General features: G+C 44.3%; 1 protein-coding gene across 2 annotated transcripts; it reads right to left on the bottom strand.

Annotated features, from left to right (window-relative positions):
- Positions 1–22,566, bottom strand: TAMM41 (TAM41 mitochondrial translocator assembly and maintenance homolog). 2 transcript variants are annotated; one of them, XM_063164406.1, is made up of 8 exons: positions 22,394–22,566; positions 21,430–21,609; positions 20,066–20,158; positions 17,224–17,374; positions 14,979–15,118; positions 12,358–12,529; positions 7,966–8,028; positions 1–1,222 (listed from the first exon to the last, which is right to left on the bottom strand). In XM_063164406.1, exons 1-8 carry the CDS (start codon positions 22,529–22,531, stop codon positions 1,146–1,148), a joined length of 1,014 nt encoding a protein of 337 aa, XP_063020476.1. In that variant the 5' UTR covers positions 22,532–22,566; the 3' UTR covers positions 1–1,145. The 2 variants fall into 2 exon arrangements, with proteins under 2 accessions (XP_063020476.1, XP_063020475.1); XM_063164405.1 differs by having other exon boundaries at positions 12,358–12,523; positions 14,973–15,118; positions 22,394–22,563.
- Positions 22,567–24,023: the final 1,457 nt, after the last annotated feature.

Here is a 24,023-nt window from a genome sequence, read left to right as displayed (position 1 = left end):
TGCTGATCAGGAAAGATACATTTTATTTCCTTTTTTTTAACCATTAAATTATTTTTATCATTGACAGTCTCACAAGGAAAATGAAACCTTACCTGAGTTTATTTCTATTAAGGAAAATTTCCCAAATTAGCAAACCCACCTGAGTCAGTGTGAAAAATATTCTATTTATAAAAGATCCTCCCAGTTTACAGCACCAGACATGTCCATTCTTCCATGGCATGATTAATGCAAAAGTCATGTAAAACTTCAACTCTCTTTGGTTTAGCTCATTTAAAGGGAGTTCAAGTTTCATCTTTGTGGGCAGTATTTTAAGGGGAAAAAAAAGATAATCAAAGAATTAACCAAGCTGTGCTTTTGTTCATAATATTCCAAATTTTCAAGTGTTTTGGTGAAATCTGCCAAACAACAAATACTGCTTAAGTCTGCCTAAAGAGATCCATAGAATTCTGATTTTCCTTCCAACTCTGGCCCTCGTGACAATGCCCAAGAATTGGGCACTTTTCATCTCAGCCTCATGAGAGGAACACACAAATTTGTTATTATTAAATATCCTTATTAATTAACATGATTAAATATCCTTATCAAAGGATGTGACACCTGCCAAGCTGCTCTTTCCCTCTCCCACACTGGGGCAGATTTTGGGATTCAAGATGCCACAGGGAGCATCCTCAGAGGAATTCCAAGGATGAACCTGGGGGAATGAGAGCAGGAATGAACCAGGGCAGGAATGTCATATCTACTAAAATCTCAATGGATTCTTCAGTTCAAGAAATCCCTGAAAGAACTAAATTTGGGATATTGATCATTTTGAGACTCTGAGGGTATTTTGGGAAGTAAAGTTACCACCACATAGAAAATTAATCACTTTGGGTTTTAATCCATCTGTACAATCAATCTTTTTTACTTAATGTTCTTCAAAATCCACAGGAAAATTCATTTCAGTATTTACAGAGTACAATTCCTTTGCCCTATTGCCAACAAACCTCCATTAAAAAAGTTCTTATTTCATTAAGAAAATTGGGCATGTAAATCATCAGAACAGACTTTTTAAATACACTGGAATCTTCTCAAGTATGCAAAGTCACATCTGCAAAACATTTAGAGAAAAAGTACCATTTATTTACCCATACACAGTATGTACAGACTCAGGATGGCTTCTTTAACTCTCCTTTTGCCATCTTATATAATTTCTTCAAACTGTAGATCACAGATTTCTTTGCCCCTAAAAAAAGAAGAAAAAAGAGAAAAAAAAAAATCAACATTTAGGAGAAGGTGCTTAGTGCATCAAATGCAGGATTTCCCTGGGGGAATGACAGCCTAATGCAGCAGGCAGACATGCAAATAACCCTCCTGTCACAGGCACAGCACAGTAAATAATGCCACCAAAAATATTTTTAATGCCATCCAAGCAGAGCAAATAGAGCAGAATTCTGGTAAATTCCATGCCATGGCATACAATAAAGGCAGACATCTCAATCTGCAGAGCAGCAGCAGTTGCGGCCTCCAAGCATTTATGAGTTTTAGATATGATGGGACTGAGGATGACTCCTACAAAATTTGTAAAATGTATCCTTGGATTAATTTGTGAAGTTCTCTTGCAGGCCTAGAGTAAAAACCCACAGCCTTTTGCTGGGTTTAGTCACAGAGTATTTATAAATTTTACAACAAATCACTGTTAGTCTTGGCATTTAGGGGGTTCTGAGATCCCAGCCAGTGCAGCCACTTGCTTTTCCTTTTTTGTTTAAAAAATCACCCCAAACCAAACAAATAAACCCAAAACTACACAGAGTGATTGCTCAGATTACAGCACAGTCTAATCACACCCTCACAAATTCAGAACTGAAAAGGCAACTTTTTAGTGCTGCACAGAAAGCTCTAATTTTGACACGTGCACAGATTTAAGGTGTAGTAAATTATATTTACTACAATCTCTCCTATGTTTATTTAATTGAACACCTGACAAAACTGACTAAAAACACACAAGGGATTTAGCCAAAAGTCACACAACATCACAGCCCAGAACACAAGGAAAGATTTGCAACAAACAAGGAACCTCAACCCAAGTTTAGCCATGTGCTGCACTGTCTTTAATTTTTTGGGGGGTGAGTGGGAAGGGTATAATAAGACCTGATTTGGAAAGACCTCAAGAAAAAGGAAAGTGAAAGAAAGAAATCAATTAAAGATAAAATATTATAAGTGATAGATGCATTCAAATTCAAGTTGCAAGAAGACAAATGAGTTGGCAGCAAGAAGGAAAGGGGCACACTCATTTCTGAAGGAATGTGGCACAGTAAGAAGCCCCTGATAACAAATAGAGTGCAGAGAATCAGCTCTGCACTTCTCTTGCCTCCAACTGAAATTTAAATCAGCTCAGCTTCACCTTGGCTAGGAACACATCCATCCATGTATCTTGAACTGACAAATCCATGGGTATCCCATGTGCAAGCTCCAACTTTTCCATATTTACCAGGTTTTTGTAAAATCAAGTGCACTAATGAAGTCATGACAGGCTTTTCCTTGCAGCACCTCAAATAACAAATAAATAACCAAGTGCCTGAGAAATCTGCATGGAGATTGCACACAGAGCAACAATTCCTGCAGCAGCACAAAGCCAGGCTGGGCTCTGGCACAGCACAAATGTTAAAAAAGTTAGAATGGTGTAAGTGTGGCTCTGGAAATGCCCAAGCTGCAGGATGCAGCCACTCTGAGAGAGAACTGCTGCTCTGCCACTGCAGTGAATTCCAGCTGCTTCTGGAAGTGCAGTGCAGTGTGTGGGAGATCCACTGCAGCTGCAGGACTGCAGGGAATGGTGCAGGCACTGCAGCCTGCAGGGACACTGCTGCTGCTGCTCTCAGCTGCAGGGAGTGGTGCAGGCACTGAAGAGAATGGTGGAGGCACTGCAGGGACACTGCTGCAGGACTGCAGGGACACTGCTGCTGTCAGCCTGCATGGAATGGTGCAGGTACTGCAGCCTGCAGGGAGATTGCTGCTCCAGCCTGCAGGGACACTGCTGCTCTCAGCCTGCAGGGCATTCCTGCTCTCAGCCTGCAAGGAATGGTGCAGGCACTGCAGCCTGCAGGGACACTGCTGCTGTCAGCCTGCATGGAATGGTGCAGGTACTGCAGGGACACTGCTGCTGTCAGCCTGCAGGGAATGGTGCAGGTACTGCAGGGACACTGCTGCTGTCAGCCTGCAGGGAATGGTGCAGGTACTGCAGCCTGTAGAAAGATTGCTGCTGCAGCCTGCAGGGAGATTACTGCTCTCAGCTGCAGGGAATGGTGCAGGCACACTGCTGCTCTCAGCTGCAGGGAATGGTGCAGGTACTGCAGGCACACTGCTGCTCTCAGCTGCAGGGAATGGTGCAGGCACTGCAGGGAGATCCCTGCTCTCAGCTGCAGGGAATGTTGCAGGCACTGCAGGGACACTGCTGCTCTCAGCTGCAGGGAATGGTGCAGGGACACTGCTGCCCTCAGCTGCAGGGAATGGTGCAGGCACTGCAGGGACACTGCTGCCCTCAGCTGCAGAGATAAATCACTGCTCTGGCCTGCCCACCAGCACATCCCTCCCATCCCTCAGAGCTCCACCCAGGGCACAGAAGGAGCTGCTGGCCCCACCCCTGCCCAGCACAGGTTTGTCCATCCAGCTCAGCCTCTCCCCAAAGCAGCCCTCAGGCTGATGAATCCCAGCTGCAGGAAAAGTTAATGGCTGTAATGACAGCTCTCTCTCAGAATCTGAAGCACTTGGACCACATGAAAATGTCTGTTACTTCAGCTCTGAAGCTGTGACTCGGTGCTTGCACCTCCCCTTTAGATTTTTCCACTGGAGGACACAGAACAAAGCCCTGATGCACATGGGACCGAGCCCACAGTGCTTGTGTAAACACAGCCCGGGTCTGGTTTCACTTAACCAGCCACACTGAGTTTTTTTGCAAGACAGGGTTGGTCTGGGAGTCCCCAAAAATGTCCTGCTAGGAGTACCTGGCTGCAGTGTCCTGGATTGCCTTTGGATGGATGTGCTGCTAGACAAATATATAATTATTTGTTGGAGGAAATAATTCTATATTTGTAGTGTGGCATGCACAGATACATGCATATTTACAGATATTTACACTGAAGCCAGCACATCTCTTCCTGCCTACAAGTCATGCCACAACACTTAAAGTGATGGAACACAGAGGGATAACAGTGTGGATTGATAATACAGAAGGAAAGAAAAAGGAAAGATTTGGAGTTTTTTGCCTTTCACCCAAGATCTGGGTAGTTTTCTGGCTCTTATGACCTAAAAATTTCTGTTTGGGGAGAAAATTGTCACAGAAAATCTCTATAGGTCTATGTGAGGATTCAAATTAGAATTCAAACTAGAGCTCCAAGCAGCTCTTAGAGTTGTCTGCATGGATCCCTCTTACAGGACACATATATTCTGTGAAATCAAGATTTTAGCTGATAAAGAGAGCAGTTATCACAAAAACTGAATATCTGATATGTAAACCTGATCCTTAAAAAAAAAAATCCTTGAAAACAAATGATATTCAGCACATTTGTGCTACCTTAAAAGTATCTTGGACAAATGAAACCTGCTTCTTTAAGAAAAAAATCCTTGAAAATAAATGCTACTCAGAATATTTGTCCTAACTTAAAAGTATCTTGAACAAATGAAACCTGCTCCTTTAAAAAAGAAAATCCTTGAATCCTTGAAAATAAATGCTCTTCAGAACATTTGTCCTAACTTAAAAGTATCTTGGACAAATGAAACCTGCTCCTTTAAGAAAAAATCCTTGAATCCTTGAAAATAAATGCTACTTAGAATATTTGTGCTAACTTAAAAGTATCTTGGACAAATGAAACTTGCTTCTTTAAGAAAAAAATCCTTGAATCCTTGAAAATAAATGCTACTCAGAATATTTGTCCTAACTTAGAAGTATCTTGGACAAATGAAACCTGCTCCTTTCAGAAAAAAATCCTTGAATTCTTGAAAATAAATGCTCTTCAGAACATTTGTGCTACCTTAAAAGTATCTTGGACAAATGCTTCAATTGGTGATTTATGCTGTAAGACTGTGTTTATAGAAAAATTTTCAAAGCTTGCAGCATTCCTTGAGGAAAATATATGTCATGTGGAGCAAATCATATATATATTTGTAGTGTGGCATGCACAGATATATGCATATTTACAGATATTTACACTGAAGCCAGCAGTTATCAGCTCAGACAGCTGATGAAGAGAGCAGTTATCACAAAAACTGAATATCTGATATGTAAACCTGCTCCTTAAAAAAAAAATCCTTGAAAACAAATGCTATTCAACACATTTGTGCTACCTTAAAAGTATCTTGGACAAATGAAACCTGCTCCTTTAAGAAAAAAATCCTTGAATCCTTGAAAATAAATGCTACTTAGAATATTTGTCCTAACTTAAAAGTATCTTGAACAAATCAAACTTGCTCCTTTAAAAAAGGAAATCCTTGATTCCTTGAAAATAAATGCTCTTCAGAACATTTGTCCTAACTTAAAAGTATCTTGGACAAATCAAACTTGCTCCTTTTGAATCCTTGAAAATAAATGCTCTTCAGAACATTTGTGCTAACTTAAAAGTATCTTGGACAAATGAAACCTGCTCCTTTAAGAAAAAAATCCTTGAATTCTTGAAAATAAATGCTCTTCAGAACATTTGGGCTACCTTAAAAGTACCTTGGACAAATGCTTCAATTGGTGATTTATGCTGTAAGACTGTGTTTATAGAAAAATTTTCAAAGCTTGCAGCATTCCTTGAGTGAAATATAAAGAAGAAAGAAGCTAAAGAAGTATCAACATTTTCAGAGGAGCTAAATATAAGAGTTGCAGAGTGAGTTCCCAAAGCCCAGGCAGGCTCTGGCTATGTGGGAAAACAAATCAAAGCCTGGTGCCATCTCTAATGGGAAACAGAGAGGCAACCCCACCACAGCCTCAAAGCAATACACAGGCACATTCTCAAAAACTAAATAGGGCATTTAACAACAAACAAAAACACAGAGCTGGGGCTCCACTTGGAAACCACACTGGCAGAGAAAGATGAGAAAAGTTCTCTTAAATGGGTTGAAATTCCTTCTTGTGCTCCTTGCCAGTAATGTTCATACCCAGCATGGCATCTGAGCACAGCTATTGCTGATTTACCTCTGGATTTAGAAATGCTGGACATTGCACTGCCCTGCTGTGGCCCTGAGCAGGCATCTCACCTTTGCTGGTGGTGTTAAGATAAAATAATCAGCTAAAGAAACCAGATTGTGTTCCCTAGAACACTTCAAAAAGAGTCATGGCCAGCTAATGAAAACTTTTTTTTGCAGCTTTACAAAGTACTTGTACAGTTATTAGGAACAGCAATAAAAAATCAAAGCTCAATGGAGCCACAGATTTCATCATTCTCTTTTATTTTAAGCTACTATTCCTGACATAAGCACTGCAGAAGGTCAGAGCCTTATATTATTCCTAAAGTCTTTACTAGAAAGTGTGAAAATAGGTCTTGGGGGAACAGAATATTAGACAAGATTTGGAAAAAGAGTAAAGAAAGAAATGCAGCTTCCTTAGGGACTGGATTTAAAGCTCCACATTTCCCTGTAAAACACATTCCTTGCCTGAGTCAAGCAAATATTTCCATGCAGAAGCCACATTCCTGATTTCTCTGTGTAAATTCTGTATCCTATGAACATGGAGAGCCCCAGGAGCTGCCCCAGTGATGCATTTCAAATTAAGAAACCATGACTGGGAGAAAATCTTCATTAGGAGATACTGACAGATTTAAAATAAAATACTGCAGATTTAATGTAAACTCATAAGTGTTTGGAGAAAAATATTTTAAAAAATATTAAAATTGCAAAATGTTTTTGCTAATTAACTCTAAAGCCATGGACACCATCCCTGCTCAATTCCAGGGCAGATCACACCAACAGCACACCTCAAAAATAGTGAGGTGACATCCTTGAGCAGTGAAATTTCACTCCTGAATTCTGTCACTCAGGTTTTGAGCAGATTCTGGCAGACAAATACATAAAAATAAAATGTAAATACATAAAAAATAAACCCCAAAAAACCCCAAAAACTAAATAATGGAAAAAGTAAGAAAAATCCACCCTCCCAAGCCTCCTTGCTTAAATTTGGCTTGTGCTGGAGGCAAAGGCCCAAAATTGCTTTGCTCTACCTAAACCAAATCCCAAAAATATGTTTGCACCACAAAAACCACTAGTAGAAAATAGTTTTTACATGCAACTCTACATAACTGATTAGAAGGAAACTACACTTTGTTTGAAAGAGAAAAAAGCCACTATATACAAAGCAAAATCAGTTAAGACCAAGGGAAATAGAAACATCTCCCAAAGAACTGATTTCAGGTGCATGAAGCAGAATGATAAAAAATGATAATAAAATTACTATAAAAATGATCATAAAATGATGATAAAATGATAAAAAATGAAGATAAAAATGCCAAGTGTTACTCAAAGATCCATGAGGACTCCCCAAAGTGTCAGTGATTGAGTGCATCACACAAGGGGAGCTAAAGAGCCTCAGAGGTGATTTATAACCCCACAGTTTAACCATTTCTGTTCTACTCCTGCACTTACCTGGCTCTGGGACACCTTGAATTTAAAGGAATAACTGAAATTCAACAGGAATAACACTGGAGGGGTCTTATCCCTCTCTTCCAATTCTTTTGCTCCACAAAATCTCCTCTGCCCAGCTCCAGAACAGAGAAAATGAAAGCTGATGTTGTTGTTTGGTTTGTTAATTTAAGTCACACAGACTCCAGTTTCATTCAACATTTTCTAATTTTGCAAGAAAGCCTCTGCTTTAAATGTTGCTTTTATTTCCCAGGGACTTTTAGTGAAACACATAAAAATTTTATTCTTTAAACCCCTGTAAGAAGACAGTATTTTCTGTCATTTTTTGCTGTGTGAAATCAGCAGGCCCACACTGACAGACACCCCACACATTCTTACCAGCTGTCAGGATAGTTTTAGCACTCTGCACTATACTGGAGGATCTCACAATTGCTGAAATGCCTGCAGAGGGAAAAGCACACAGATGTTACCCATCCAGCACTTGTGTGGGGATTCTTTGCCCCTCCACCATGCACAAGTTAAATATTGTTCCACTTATACAACCAAGCCAGCCTGAAAGTAATGCATACACTGAGAAAATTTGGGTTTGCTCTGCTTTTTCATACTAATTAAAAGTATTCCCTAAACTATTTTAATTTATTTTATATGTAACATACAGAAAAAAATGCCAAATCAGTACTAAAACAGACAACAAGCAGTAGGAATTGATAAAACCCATTTATTTAGTGTTCCCATTAGCTCTCTGCTAAGATGATTAACCACAAAGGATTCAGAGTTGTTTCATCTAAGTGCTGGTAAATGAACATTCTGGAGCAGAACAAATGATCCTCCCTGTTTACTTCAACATGAAATTGGGATTTGGCACTTCTCTGATCAAGCAGAGACACCTCTATTGTGCAGCTCCTTCCTGGCTTTCCTAAATTACAGCTTTTGGAGATAAGGCTTGTTTATCACTGCACTGTGGCACATTCAGCTGTCATTGTCCAGGGGTTCTTAATAAAACAGTTTAAAAAATCTTAATTTTTTTTTCAGAACTATGAAGTTGTATTTGTTCTAACTTATATAAATGCATATTGATACGTACAAAACTATTTATATCACTAAATAATTGAAAGAAATGCAGAGCTGCAGCAGTCTCAGAGCTAATCTTCCAAACTGACACAGTCTGCATTGGCCCATTCAATAAAATTTCAAATATTTTTAAATCCTGCATCCATACTGAAGAACAAAGCTTAGCACAACCCATGTGTAAGTAAGGATACAATATTCCACTGTAAAATCATGTGAGGGGTAGCAACAGGGAAGGGAAAGGAACAAATTGTGTGGATGTAGCAGAGTATCTTGGGACAACACAATTCAACTTGAGTAATCAGCTCTGTCTTGTAGGATTCCCAAATGGCTTGGCCTGGCCTTTACCCAGATTGATAAATTAGGAAAATGCTTTGGTCACAAAAGGGAGAGAATATTTTCATGTGTTCTGCTAAGGGTTTAAAGTGCAGGGCTGAGAAGATGTGCCCAGTCTGCTACAGAAACACAAGCACAGCAACATCAGAGCTCTATGTGCAGCTCAACCCTGCTCTGTGTGTGCAGCTCCAACCTGCTCTGTGTGTGCAGCTCAAACCTGCTCTGTGTGCAGCTCCAACCTGCTCTGTGTGTGCAGCTCAAACCTGCTCTGTGTGCAGCTCAAACCCTGCTCTGTGTGCAGCTCCAACCTGCTCTGTGTGTGCAGATCAAACCTGCTCTGTGTGCAGCTCAAACCCTGCTCTGTGTGCAGCTCAAACCCTGCTCTGTGTGCAGCTCAAACCCTGCTCTGTGTGTGCAGCTCCATCCCTGCTGTGTGTGCAGCTCCAACCCTGCTCTGTGTGCAGCTCAAACCTGCTCTGTGTGTGCAGCTCCAACCTGCTCTGTGTGCAGCTCCAACCCTGCTCTGTGTGTGCAGCTCCAACCTGCTCTGTGTGCAGCTCCAACCCTGCTCTGTGTGCAGCTCCAACCCTGCTCTGTGTGTGCAGCTCCAACCTGCTCTGTGTGCAGCTCCAACCTGCTCTGTGTGCAGCTCCAACCCTGCTCTGTGTGCAGCTCAAACCTGCTCTGTGTGCAGCTCCAACCCTGCTCTGTGTGTGCAGCTCCAACCTGCTCTGTGTGCAGCTCCAACCTGCTCTGTGTGTGCAGCTCCAACCCTGCTCTGTGTGCAGCTCAAACCTGCTCTGTGTGCAGCTCCAACCTGCTCTGGGTGCAGCTCAAACCCTGCTCTGTGTGCAGCTCCAACCTGCTCTGGGTGCAGCTCAAACCCTGCTCTGTGTGCAGCTCCAACCTGCTCTGGGTGCAGCTCAAACCCTGCTCTGGGTGCAGCTCAAACCCTGCTCTGTGTGCAGCTCCAACCCTGCTGTGTGTGCAGCTCCAACCCTGCTCTGTGTGTGCAGCTCCAACCCTGCTGTGTGTGTGCAGCTCCAACCCTGCTCTGTGTGCAGCTCAAACCTGCTCTGTGTGTGCAGCTCAAACCTGCTCTGTGTGCAGCTCAAACCCTGCTCTGTGTGCAGCTCCAACCTGCTCTGTGTGTGCAGCTCCAACCCTGCTGTGTGTGCAGCTCAAACCCTGCTCTGTGTGTGCAGCTCCAACCCTGCTCTGTGTGTGCAGCTCCAACCCTGCTCTGTGTGTGCAGCTCCAACCCTGCTCTGTGTGCAGCTCAAACCTGCTCTGTGTGCAGCTCCAACCCTGCTCTGTGTGTGCAGCTCAAACCTGCTCTGTGTGCAGCTCAAACCTGCTCTGTGTGCAGCTCCAACCCTGCTCTGTGTGTGCAGCTCCATCCCTGCTGTGTGTGTGCAGCTCCAACCTGCTCTGTGTGTGCAGCTCCAACCTGCTCTGTGTGCAGCTCCAACCTGCTCTGTGTGTGCAGCTCAAACCTGCTCTGTGTGCAGCTCCAACCTGCTCTGTGTGTGCAGCTCCATCCCTGCTGTGTGTGCAGCTCAAACCCTGCTCTGTGTGTGCAGCTCAAACCCTGCTCTGTGTGTGCAGCTCCAACCCTGCTCTGTGTGCAGCTCAAACCCTGCTCTGTGTGTGCAGCTCCAACCCTGCTGTGTGTGCAGCTCAAACCCTGCTCTGTGTGCAGCTCCAACCCTGCTCTGAGTGCAGCTCCAACCCTGCTCTGTGTGCAGCTCCAACCCTGCTCTGTGTGCAGCTCAAACCCTGCTCTGAGTGCAGCTCAAACCTGCTCTGTGTGCAGCTCCAACCTGCTCTGTGTGTGCAGCTCCAACCTGCTCTGTGTGCAGCTCCAACCCTGCTCTGTGTGCAGCTCCAACCTGCTCTGTGTGTGCAGCTCAAACCTGCTCTGGGTGCAGCTCCATCCCTGCTGTGTGTGTGCAGCTCCAACCCTGCTCTGTGTGCAGCTCAAACCCTGCTCTGTGTGTGCAGCTCCAACCCTGCTGTGTGTGTGCAGCTCCAACCCTGCTGTGTGTGTGCAGCTCCAACCCTGCTGTGTGTGCAGCTCCAACCCTGCTCTGTGTGCAGCTCCAACCTGCTCTGTGTGTGCAGCTCAAACCCTGCTGTGTGTGCAGCTCCAACCCTGCTCTGTGTGTGCAGCTCCAACCCTGCTGTGTGTGCAGCTCCAACCTGCTGTGTGTGTGCAGCTCAAACCTGCTCTGTGTGCAGCTCCATCCCTGCTGTGTGTGCAGCTCAAACCCTGCTGTGTGTGTGCAGCTCAAACCCTGCTCTGTGTGTGCAGCTCCAACCCTGCTGTGTGTGCAGCTCCAACCCTGCTCTGTGTGTGCAGCTCCAACCCTGCTCTGTGTGTGCAGCTCCATCCCTGCTGTGTGTGCAGCTCAAACCTGCTCTGTGTGTGCAGCTCCAACCCTGCTCTGTGTGTGCAGCTCAAACCTGCTCTGGGTGCAGCTCAAACCCTGCTCTGTGTGCAGCTCCAACCTGCTCTGGGTGCAGCTCCAACCCTGCTCCTGCTCCCAGACCCAGCTTTCAGCCCTTTGCTGCTCCAGCCCAGCCCAAGGGAAGCTGAAGGCTCCATGCCCAGGTGCAGCTGATCCCAGGCTGTCCCTGGAGACCTGCAGCACCCAGGAGCTTTGTTTCCCCCACAGAAATCAGGCTGAGAGCTGCCTCAGCTCCCCTGTTCATGTCTAGTGGCTCCCAGGTTTCCTGGGGATTTTTGCTGTGCTCAGGGAGCTTGCAAAATTTCCTTGCACATTTTCTGTTCCAGGTTCTTCAAATGCACAAAGGACCCCAAGTACCAAACTTTCTCATTTTCCTGCAGTGTAGCAGAGCACTGGTGTGTGCAGCATCAGCTTGAACTTGCTCCTATGACATAATGGTGCCTCAGAGCAGTTGTGCTGATGAGAAGCACCTCAGCCTTTCCCCTCCAGCTGCAGCTCCCTGCCAGGGCTCACATGTCTGGGCTAAGCACCATGACTGCCAAGGGAAATGTCAGCAAGGCACAGAATTACCTCAGCCCTGCAATGTCTGACTGATGAGGTTTTGCCTGAAAATGGAAGCACCAGAGTTAGGTGATCTAAGCAGGCCACACTATTATTCCTTAGGATCCAAACCAAAACACATCCTTCTGTATTGATGATATTTCAGAAAACCTGTCTGCAACCAAATCCAAACTCAGGCTTTCAGGAATGGATTTCATTACTATCTCCTGGATTTTTTCACCCTTCTCTTTAACTCACCCTCCTCTTTAACCCACCTGAAACAGGAGAACATATACAATAGATTTGTGTATCTATCTTGTTTTAAAGGAGATCACAAACACTGGGCCAGACCTACCTTGATGCACCAGATATCCACAGTCAGGGTCATGGGCAACTTGCAGTAAAATTTCTTCCACGTCTCTGTTCTTTCCAGGAGGGTTTACCAGAGCAGTTATCTGTTGTTGCAGAGTCTTTGGCAAAGCCATGAGTTGTGTAAACTGACCTTCTGGACTTTTATCAATCTGAATGTTATAAAAGTAAGACATTAAAAACATTCAGTTCTTTTTTTTTTTTTTTTTTTTTAAGAAGTTAGAAAATTGACCTCTGATAAATCTCACAGAACCTGATCCATTTCACCAGAAAAGGTCCTTGACAATGGTAATAAAAACTTCCCAAGAACAGGGAAATGCAGCATCTCAGTTTTCAACTTGAAGAATGAGTCACTGCAAGGGTTTTTATTCAAAGAAGACACACATGATCTTGCTGTGTCTGCAAGCAAATGTTCATTGAAATTGTATCATTTCTGTTGTATCCAATTTCCTCTGGAAACACAAGCACAGGACAATAAAAAAAAGCTCCCCAAAGACCCCTCAGCTGAGTTTCTTCTGCCTGAATATAATCAAGCTGCAGACACACACACACTTCAAGTTTAGCTAGAAAACCATTTTCTCTGCTTTAAACTCCAAAGCACATCTGGTTTGTATAATCTGAAGCAAACATTCATCCCACATTTTGCAATCTAAATCAGAAATCCAAGGAGCCTTTTTTGAATACAATGATAGCAACGTGCAGGCCTGGACAGATTTCTCCAAACTGCAACGCACCATGGGGCAGAGCTCTCCAAGAGAGGAGGAAAATCTGAAGAGCTCCATTCCTCCCACACAAGGTTTTAGCCACTTCATGGAGACATCAGACAGGAGCCTGATTGCCCTCTCCACTCCCTTTTGTCAGTGGGGAGAAAATGATCTCCAGATGAGTCAGCCACAAGTGCAGAGGCAGCGAGAGGGAGCAGCTCTGAGCTCTGAGTGGGAGGAAGCAGAGCCTGAACCAGAGCTCAGGGCTGGGCTCTGCCTCCCCTGCTGCTGAGGGACCCCTGAACAAGGAATTCTGTCTGCAGCTCTGCATCTCCTGAGAAAGGGGTTCCATCCTGTTCCTGCACCCCCAGCAGCACTCAGCCAGCCCTGAACAAGGAATTCTCTCTGCAGCTCTGCATCTCCTGAAAAAGGGGGTTCCATTCTGCTCCTGCACCCCCAGCAGCACTCAGCCAGCCCTGAACAAGGAATTCTGTCTGCAGCTCTGCATCTCCTGAAAAAGGGGTTCCATCCTGTTCCTGCACCCCCAGCAGCACTCAGCCAGCCCTGAACAAGGAATTCTGTCTGCAGCTCTGCATCTCCTGAAAAAGGGGTTCCATCCTGTTCCTGCACCCCCAGCAGCACTCAGCCAGCCCTGAACAAGGAATTCTCTCTGCAGCTCTGCATCTCCTGAAAAAGGGGTTCCATTCTGCTCCTGCACCCCCAGCAGCACTCAGGCACCCCAATAAGCACAGCAAGGTGTGAGCAATAAAGCATTAAACACTTGCTTGATTAAATGCCCTCATTTTGCTGTTGATTTGAAGCAGTCTTGATGACTGTTATGGGATTGTGGAGAGATTTATTAGCCAGCAATAAATGTGCAGGATGCTACCAGCATTTGTTTAAAGGAAGCATTTGTAATTCTTTCCCAAATTCATTTAAATATTTCTTGCACCAAACTGTTCACAAGCAATAAGAAAACTTGGAGACAGCTGCAGGATAATCCAGGTTTGGCAGTATTTTACCCCAAAGCATTGCAGTGAAACTGTTTACTGTACTCAAGCCTGCAATTAAATGAATTTCTAGCAAAAACACATCCTAAAAGGTGGCATTTGGGACAGAATTACCAAGGCTTGAGGATAAAGAGGTGCCCACATCCATGAGACAAGTGGTGCTATTTGTAACTTCACCATGAAGTTTATATCACACTTGAATATTACAAAAGGGAAAATTGCTACTGACTGTGGCATCTCTCCCCTAGCTGCAATTTTACACCAGAAAAATGGAATTCAAGATATTGATCACTTTGGATTTCCCAAAAAGCTAAGGAAAAATGGTTTTGTATGGGTATTAGTGCCAGAATTTCACTTGGGTTTAGTCAGATGATAGTCATAGTTACAACTTGAGGATTTTTGGATTTCCCAAAAAGCTAAGGAAAAATGGGTTTGTCTGGGTATTAATGCCAGAATTTCATTTAGATTTAGTCAGGTGATCTTCCTAGATGGAACTTGAGGAGGTTTTTTGTGAGATGCAGTTTTTGATTGCAGAAAGCTGCACCTCTGAGTTACAGCCTCACCCCTCTAACACAAACCATCTGTTGATTCCTCACTTCCTAGCCTGTCATTTCCATGTGGAATCCATTAGAACACAGGTTTTACTGCTCTGCTTCCCTTGCTGGGGTCTATTCCGTGCTCATACTCACAGAAAATGAGCAGTAACTCCTCCATATAAAAACCTGGTATTTAAGGCAAGTCTGCTGGCTGCAGAATTAACCAAACAACAGAAACACAACAAAGAGCAAGCACAGAGCCTACCACTGCTCTCCTGGTGCATGGCACAATCCCTGCCTTCTGCCAGTGCTGAAGCCTTGTTAGAAAGCTGTTTCAAGGAGAACACTTGCCTCAAGCCTTCCCTGCTGGTGCTTGTACACCACTTGAGGGCAGCCCTGCAGTATGGAACTGTACAGCTTCTGGAAATGGGCAATGTTGGGCTTCACTATGTTGTGCACTTTGAATCTGTCTTCTCCTATTATCATTCTGAAATCACCTAGGCAGGAAAAGAGAGAGTTAAGCCATTAGGAAAACCCCAAAACATGAAGGAGAGTGTAATAGAAATTAACACAGTATAGAGCTGTCATTTAAATCTCTGCTCTCCAATATTATGTATGCCAATATAAGAGTCAAAAAAAGTATTCAAACACCTTCAAGCACAGAAAAAACATCCTTGAAGGCATATATATATATATATATATATATATATATATATAGCCTCTGATACAATGTCATCAGCCTACCTGTCCACATCTTCACTTGGAAACAAAATAATTCCAGCTGTCAAGTAACAGTTACAGTCTTTGCAAACATAACCTCAGTCTCAACAATTACTAAACAAATTGCCCAGTCCTCATACTTTGTATCCATAAGAAAATGAGCTGAAATGTTCCAATCTGAGAGGTAATAATTTGCATTCTGCACTCCAAGGGCAGCACCTGCAGTCACTGTAAGATCACTGGATGACTTTTTCTCTTAGCCATGCATTGTGTCAGTAGTTCCAAAAAGCAATTCCTTTTAACACCACTGTTACTTTACTGGCCTTTACACTTTCTTTTCAGCTACATAACTGAGGAGTTTCAAAGAGAACAAATGAAAAGCCAGTCAGTCTGTATGAAAGCACTCCACTGCCTCTGTGAGGTACCAGCCTGGCTGCTTGCAGGGTTTCCAGCCAGGAGCTGGATGCTCAGTGCAGCTTGTACAAACCAAAATTCTGAATCAATTCCTTTTCCCACTTCCCACATTCAGGAGAGAAATGTTGTTGAAAGGTGCCAACTTGCTAGCCTTCCTTAGTTTATTTCAGTTTATGCAGAGCCACAAAACAAACACTTCACATATAAATGGTACTGACTCAGTGCTCTCAAAAAATGCAGGAGAAAATAAAAGATAAACATTTTCTAAATTAAAGCATTAACAACTCTTCTCAGCAGTCTCCAAGGAGACTGATTAGAGTAACACATAAAATCAATTTTGTCTACTAGTACAGCCTCTGAAAGACTGAAGGAAATGGCAGCAAAACAAATATCCACCAGCAGCCTTTTCCTTGTGCATTCCCAGCTGGGAGCTGTGTGGCTGCAGCTTTGCTCACACGGCACAGCCAGTCTCAGCATTTCACTGATTTCTGTTTAATTGCACTGTTTCAAAGAGTAAATAAAAAACATTTTGGTAAGTGGTGCCCAGCAAGAACCCAGTGCCAGTGCTGGGCAGGTTTCAGGTGGGCAGATGAGCACTGAACATCCCTGGCTGGCAATCCCCCTGTCAGCACCCTCCTCCTGGTGCTGTAAAACAGGCTAAAATTCAGGAGAGAGCTGCTCTGGAAAAGCAAGCTGCAATCTGAACTGCCCTGGGAAGTGTTACATAAAACAGTGACACTCCTGAGTACAGCCAGGCTGCAGCTTAGACCTCCCTGTGCTTCCTTCAAAAGCCAAAACTGCATTTCTGTACGAGCCAGGGAAGTGCTGTGTAAAGCACAACTCCAACCACGCTCCTTCATGGTAATTCCAGTAAGGATGTCAACATTTAAAAAGCACTGCTGAGTTAAACTGTAACAACTACATCTTATACTGAAAAACCATTTGCAGTAGTTTTTTCAATAGTTTTCCTTACCAATTTCCTAAAAAAAAAAAAAAAAAAGAAATTCAACAAATACCAAGCAGGAGTGTTAAATGTAAATCAAAGAATCATAATCAGGATCTCTGAGTTAACTAAGTAAGAGCCTTTAACACAGCACACTCAACAAGAGATGACAAGCTGTGAGTCAGACTATCAGATGACTCAACATTGCACTGAGTGCAAAGAAACATTTTTTTTCCCAAGGTTTTGAAACATTCCACCAAAACACAATCCATGCAAACAGGAGAGAAGCCCCATTATTTCATCATATCCAATCACTCCCACTGAGCTGCTCCCAAACCAAGCAGGTACAGGCAGCATTGCTGAGGCAGCTGCACCTATTTCCTGTGAATAAACCCAATTCCTGGGGCTGTTACATAACCACAGTCACAGAGAACTCTGTGAATGCAGGCCCAAAGCAGGAAGGGAGATGACTGATCACACATGAGACTCCAGCTCTCCTCAGGCACCTGAGAGCCCCAGACTCACCAGAGTAGGAGAGGCCAGCAATCTGCAGGAAAAGGTCCTCTTCAGAGAAGCTCTCTGGCAGCATGAGGAAGGATGCCAGCACTGCACTCTTCAGGTTGCTGACAAGAGCAGCCTGCAGCCTGCTGTTCTCATTCTGGGCCAGGATTTTCACCTGCAAAAGCAGAGACATTAGGAAGCAGGACCACAGCAAAGTGCTACTGAAGCTGGAGCCGGAAATGTTATTTATTTTTTATGCTGGATTGTGTAAGAAATTAATTTAAGAGTAGATCTTACTAGCATGGTACAACAAGTGCTAGAGTATCCCCACCACATGAGACAAAACAATGTGATTTTAAGAATTAACACTCTGCTAGAAAAAGCTGTTTTCACACACTGGTTGGGAAGTGCTGTATGCATCAGACATGAGCTAGTCACCTTTTCATACTTGTGAATTTAAGACTAATCAGAACAGGAAATATGAATGCATCAACAGATGTGTGATTGTGCAATAAGAAAAAAGACTATACTAAAAGAGAACAGAACACCAGACAGAAATTAGTTTTCCTATTCATCTTCATTCCTTTTTTTTTAATAGAGGACTCCCCTATCAAATGCTTCAAGCAGTTTCTCAGCCAGGGGCTGTGCTAGAGGAAGCAGGGCTTTATTTCTGCATTTTGCTTTAGGGAATCTTCACTTACCCATGAGGAACAGATCACTTGAATGCCTCTACCTGCCACTAGAAGTGTTTATTTTTAGGAAACATTGAAACTGTTCAAGACCAACTAGAGAATACAATCACCCAGGGTATGGAAACACACTGCAACAAAAAGCAGATCTTGGGTAAGAACTGAAGACAGAAACACTGGCAGATGAAGGGAAGCTGGTTTGGGAGATGGATAACTGTGCAATTCCAGAAACAACTCCCCTAGGAATCCCTGCTTGCTGGGAGTTTGTCTTTTTCAAGGGTTCTGGTTAAGCAATCCTGTCTTGCTTATAAAAGGCAAAAGCTTTTAATATTTGTCTACCCTAAAACACCTTTGTGAACAAAGGTAGTGCTCTTGCTTTTTCTCAAATCTCATCAAGCAATTCACTTAAATGCACATTCCTAGCTTGTTGCTACAGGGAAATCTAAGGGAAGTCAGAGCAGGAAAATCTGTGGTGGCATCCCAAGCAGTCACACAGGTGACTGCAGTACCTCAGGATTGCCATGGAAACATCAGCAAGTTATGGACACATTAAGGACACCACAGTTAGAGCCTTTAAAACACAAAATTCAGCAGAGATGCCATGGCTCCTCATGGAAGACACCTTAAAGAAGCAAAAGGAATAACCTCCTCCTCTTCTAAACCCCCCCTAATACAAAGCAGGATTTTTTGGAAAGAATATATTACAGCAGGCTTCAAAATCTGAATGCCTGAAACACTGATAGCATTTCTGAACAAATTCTCAATGGTTCAGAGAGATGCAAATCTCTCAGGAGATCAGAGTGCAATGGTTATCCCCTGGTAAAACATGAATGTTGATTCTTGGGGTAAATCTGACAGAGCACCACAGTGAAGGAAGGCTTTTTCACAGCACACAGAATTTATATTCACTGTGCCATGCCACAAATCCAAGCAGCAGCAAATGCAGTTGCACTGAAAACAGCCATTCACCATTCACTGCTGAAGTGCCATCCAGAATTTTCCTTTCACTTACCTTTCTCAATGGATTAAGTTTCATCCTTTACAGAGATAACAGCTGCTCTAACCTGGCTCATGCTGAAATTCATCTCTGCAGATAAAGCCAGCACTCGAGACAATCCATTCAAACTTTCACTCCAAGTTTTTTAGCTAAAGCACAATTAACTCCTCTTCCAAGACCTGAAGAGATTTCTCCTTCAATTCTCCCCCTCCACTCAGAACAAATTTTCCCTTAGCACTGCTGCCACCTGCTGAAAGCACAACGAAGCAGGCACAAGGGGGAAAGCAAAGATTATTTTTTATGGTTCATTCAATTATGAAGCAGACAGTAACTGCACAGCAAAGCTGCTTTCATCTTTAAAGATTTCCATTCTTTAGCTGTGTTAAATTTTAGCCACCTCTATAATCTGTTATAAAAGGCAAATAATATGTTTAACATTAAAGGGACTTGGCACTAATAGAGTTATTCAAGATTTACTACAGGCAGAAAACTGTTATTAATAAACTCCCCTTTAGGGGTTCTTTCTCCACAGAACATCACGAGGAACTCCATTTCACCTCCTCTCTCAGAGATTATCCCTCTGGGGCTGCATCCCTACTTCAGGGCAGATTATTTGAGCACAGATCCCTGAGAGATAAAGTTCAAACCCTGTTGAAGTGAGGGGAGAACGACCAATCCTTTGATGCATGGACTCGGTTTATTGATCGATCAGCCAGTTTAAATAACAGTGTTAACGAACTTCATGCATATTCCAAAATCCAGGTTCACGATAGGCTAACAGAGAAAACTCTAACCACTCCTTTTGTTTTACTACACCGTTGATTGTTTACACAAAATAAAACCAGTGTTCCCACTGTGATATGAACGGTTCCCAAAACTTCCACATCTGTTCCCAGGGTGCCATCTTTTCCCAGAGAGGGTGTTACACTTGTTATGGGAAGACTGCCTGAGAACCTTATTGTTTATACAGTGATATATGAGAGAGTCTAATTGTTTATAGAAATCAGGCTGGGAACTGCTTTGGAACTGCTTTGCAACTACCTTTTACTGTTCTCTCAATTGTATGCCTTCATGGCCTTTTTCTTTAAGCCATGCCTGAACTAAACTCCCGACAAAACCCCAAGAGATTCTTTCCCAGCCCTGTAAACTCCTGCATTTGCAGAGGGAGCAGAGCAGTTACCGGCTTCTGCAGGCGCCCAGCCACATAGAGAGTGTTCCAGTGCAGCAGATCCTCAATCAGGGCATCAGTGCTAATCACTCCATACTTAATCATCTGCAAAAAACAAAGCAAAAGAAAGGCTTGGGAAAAAAACTTCTACCTGCACTATGGAACTTAGTACTTGCTCTAAGTGGCCTTAATCCTAAGGCACACATACCTCCAATAAAAACTGGAAAGCATTTTTATGTTTTAATTAACACATGAGGCAAAGGAAAAAAATCTCCCTCCTATTGATATTCAAACTTCTGCAAGCAGAAAATGGAATGCATGAAACTGAGATCCTTTCTAGAATCAAAGCTGCAATAAAGTCAGCAGCCAAATATCACCATAGCTAGAATAATCCACATTAGCCTTTATATTAAAAATATAGTAAAAAATTATATTTATTAAAATATTTTAAAATATTCAAGCAATAGTTTGTCAAAGACTTACATCCTGTTATTGGGAGGTGGGGTGCGTATCAAGGAGTTTTTTATCTTGCTCTTTGATGTTAAGAAAAAAAAAAAGTGATTTTTCAGCTTATTTTATGTAACTGGACTTTCCACAGTTTGTTACCACTCTGCAGTAGCTGAACTTCCAAAGATTATCACCACAGCAAGGCAGGCAGCTCCAGAATTTCTGGATGCCAAAAGAGCACAGGCTGTGATATGACTGAGACATTAGAACATAAGAGCAGGGCATGAAGAGCCAAGAACACAATGTCATGGCAAACACCACTTCAAACGAAATCCCAAATCCATTTTTACATCAAAATGAGGTCTAAACCCCAAAATCTCATAGAGGGACAAGAACAGCAAGACTGACAGTGTTTCCCTCACTCCTCCCTACCAGACAGAGGTGCAGGAACAGAACTGCTGGGCAAGAACTCATTCACCAGAATCATTGATTACACCCAAGCCTCACAGGTCAGGATATGAGGCACTAAACAACACAGATGTCAATTCCAACTTGCTGTTGTAAATTTCATTTTATACCCAACAGCCCACTTTGCTGTGACTACATGGTCAACTGCTGACATGAAGCACCACCACCAAAACTAGCAGACAGAAAGCAATAAGGAACATAAATCCAGTTCCTGAAATGCTTTAGCTACAAGTTCCAAACACTGCTCACACTCCTAAGGTGTAAGACAGGCTGCTCTGTTTGCTTTTTAATTAAAATGCTGATAGTGAAGCAGTTTGAGACATAAATATTGAAGATACCATGAGTTAATCTACAATTACAATCTGCAATATTTGCTTCCTGAAAAATGCTTTAAGCTAATCATTTTAATACTTCACAGACATAAATATTTGACTCCATTCACTCACACTACTTGTACTTACCCTGCCATTGCATGGCACTAAGGTGTTGTAGTAAATACCCGCTCCATATCCCTGGATGGTACTTATCTTTTTGGGCCCAAAGAATTTAAGGAAGGAATAATGACTCCTGTTCTTTGACAAGTTTGTCGTATGCCAGGTCACAACATCATCAACAGCAAACACGAAGTCCAGCATATTTGTCTGAGGAGAACAAGAATGGTGGGGTTTAAATGTCAAGAACTAGTGTAAAAATAATTTAAGATATACACAGTATCGAACTTCCAGCTAAATATTTTTCACGAGTAAAATATAAAAATAAAACCCAAACCACAAGTATTAATGTCAGATACAGTTGAAAGGTTCCAGTGAAGTTGTATGTTTATTGTCAAGTGTATCAGACAGTCCAAAATTTTCCTGTTCTGGTCAAGACCAAACTTCAACCCTGCAGAACAGGGGAGCAGGTGTGAGATGTTCACACCCAAACCCACAGCTCAGTGGAACAGCTCACAGTGCATAATGAACACAACTTTTCGGCCATGAATGGGGGAATGTGGGCATATAAAGGCACCACCCGAGAGCTGGTAGCGATGAACTGCATTTCTAGGATAATTCCTTTGTAGTGTATTCCTTTGCTTTTCTCAACAAAAGCCCAAAAATAAAAATAAACATTATTCCAAGCTGTGGCCCTCAGAAGATGAGGAAGCTCCCCAGACTGCCATTTCAGTGCGGCAATACATTTGAAATTCCCCTCATACGGTGCACAGCAGATGGACAACACGCAGTAACTCTGAAAGCAGAAATAAACAACCTGACACACACCGGGCTGAGAGGGACCCCGAGCCCTCACTGCCGGGACCGCCCTGGGCTCGGCCGGACACCCGCCCCCCGCCATTCCCGGGCTTTGGGATCGCTGCCCCTCGCCGTTCGCAGCCGCAGGGCCGCAGCGGCTCCGGGGCGCGGAACGCCGCGGGGCCCGAGCGCTCACCTCGCCGTGCTCGGCCGAGGCCCCCGCCTGCCGGAACACCCCGGAGCCGTAGGCGAAGGCCAGGCTGAGCTCCTGCGGGAACTGCGCCAACACCCGGCGGAACTTCACGGCCGAGCTGGACAGCACGGGCAGCGCCATGGCCCCGGCCCCGGGCCCGCCCGGCCTGGCCCGGCCCGGCGCTCCCGCCCACCGGCGGCGGCGGGAGAGGCTGCGATGGGGGAGCGCCCGCGCCGCGCTGCGCCCCCTGCGGCCCGGCCTGGGCATGGCGGGCTGGCCGCCACGCCGGTGCTGGGGGGCCGGGGGCGGCTGACAGGGACCCGCTCCGCGTCCCCTCGGTGCTCAGTGTCCCCTCAAGCGCTCCTCTCAGTGTCCCCTCGGTGTTTAGCATCCCCTCGGTGCTCAGCGTCCGTCCCCTCGGTGCTCCACTCATGCTACCCTCAGCGCTCAGTGTCCCCTCAATGCTCAGTGTCCCCTCAGTGCTCCACTCATGGTACCCTCAGTGCTGCACTCAGTGTCCCCTCATTGCCCCTTCACTGTCCCCTCAGTGCTCCTCTCAGTGTTCCCTCAGTGCTCCACTTAGGCTCCCCTCAGCGCTGGCCTCAGGGTCCCCTCATGGTCCCCTCAGTGCTCCCCACAGTGTCCCCTCACTATCCCTTCACGTCCCTTCAGGCTTCTCTGAAGGTCCTCTCACTGTCCCCTCATGGTTTCCTCAGTGATCCTCACAGGGTACCCCCAGGGTCCCCTTATTGTTCCCTCAGGGTTCCTTCAGGCTTCCCTGAGGGTCCTCCCAGTGCTCCTCCCAGGGTACTCCCAGCATCTCCTCAGGGTCCCTCACTGTCCCTTCATGGCCCCTTCAGGCTTCTCTGAAGGTCCTCTCACTGACCCCTCACTGTCCCCTCATGGTCCCTTCAGGCTTCCCTGAGGGTACCCTTACTGTCCCTTCATGGCCCCTTCAGGCTTCCCTGAATGTCCCCTCACTGTCCCCTCAGGGTCCCCCCAAACTGTGCTGTCCCACCAAACCAAGCGCAATGAGGTGATGCTCACCATGTGGGCCTAACATTTAGTCTTCCCCCCCACCGCTGCTTCATCTTCATTTATTTAGCTCATTACAATTCTGCATCCCTTCTTCGATTGTTTTTCCTCCTCTTTATTTTTAATTTTTTTTTTTATAAATTCATATTTAATTCTGTTCCGAGGCTTTCCTCAGGACTTGTTGCCAGCGTTCCAGTTCTTCACACATCCCCCGGGGAACACAAACACAAACCCACAGCGTTTAATCATCGTGGCTGTGCTCAGGGCTGTCTCACGCTCTCCTCGTGCTGAGCCTGCCTTGGTTTGAACGTTCAAGTCCTACACAATAAACCTGTCTGGGCTCTGTGTGAGTGCTAAATGTATAAATGGGCCTCATGAAATTGAAGCGTGCCTTGTTCCCTCATGATTTTACACTTCCCTGCATCTGGTACCCAAAAATCACATTTTATCTTCCTGTGGTTTATGGCTTTCAAAATTCCCTACCTGAGGTCTGAGGGAAGGCTGGCACTCAGAGATAAATTTATGCTCTCACTAAATTCCAAACACAGTAAGATCTTTAGACATCACTGGGCTCACAGCATCTGATGAAAACAAATAT

The sequence above is a fragment of the Melospiza melodia genome, chromosome 10, assembly GCF_035770615.1.
Source record: "Melospiza melodia melodia isolate bMelMel2 chromosome 10, bMelMel2.pri, whole genome shotgun sequence".
NCBI classification, from domain to species: Eukaryota; Metazoa; Chordata; class Aves; order Passeriformes; family Passerellidae; genus Melospiza; species Melospiza melodia.
This window is presented reverse-complemented; position numbering and strand designations above follow the sequence as displayed.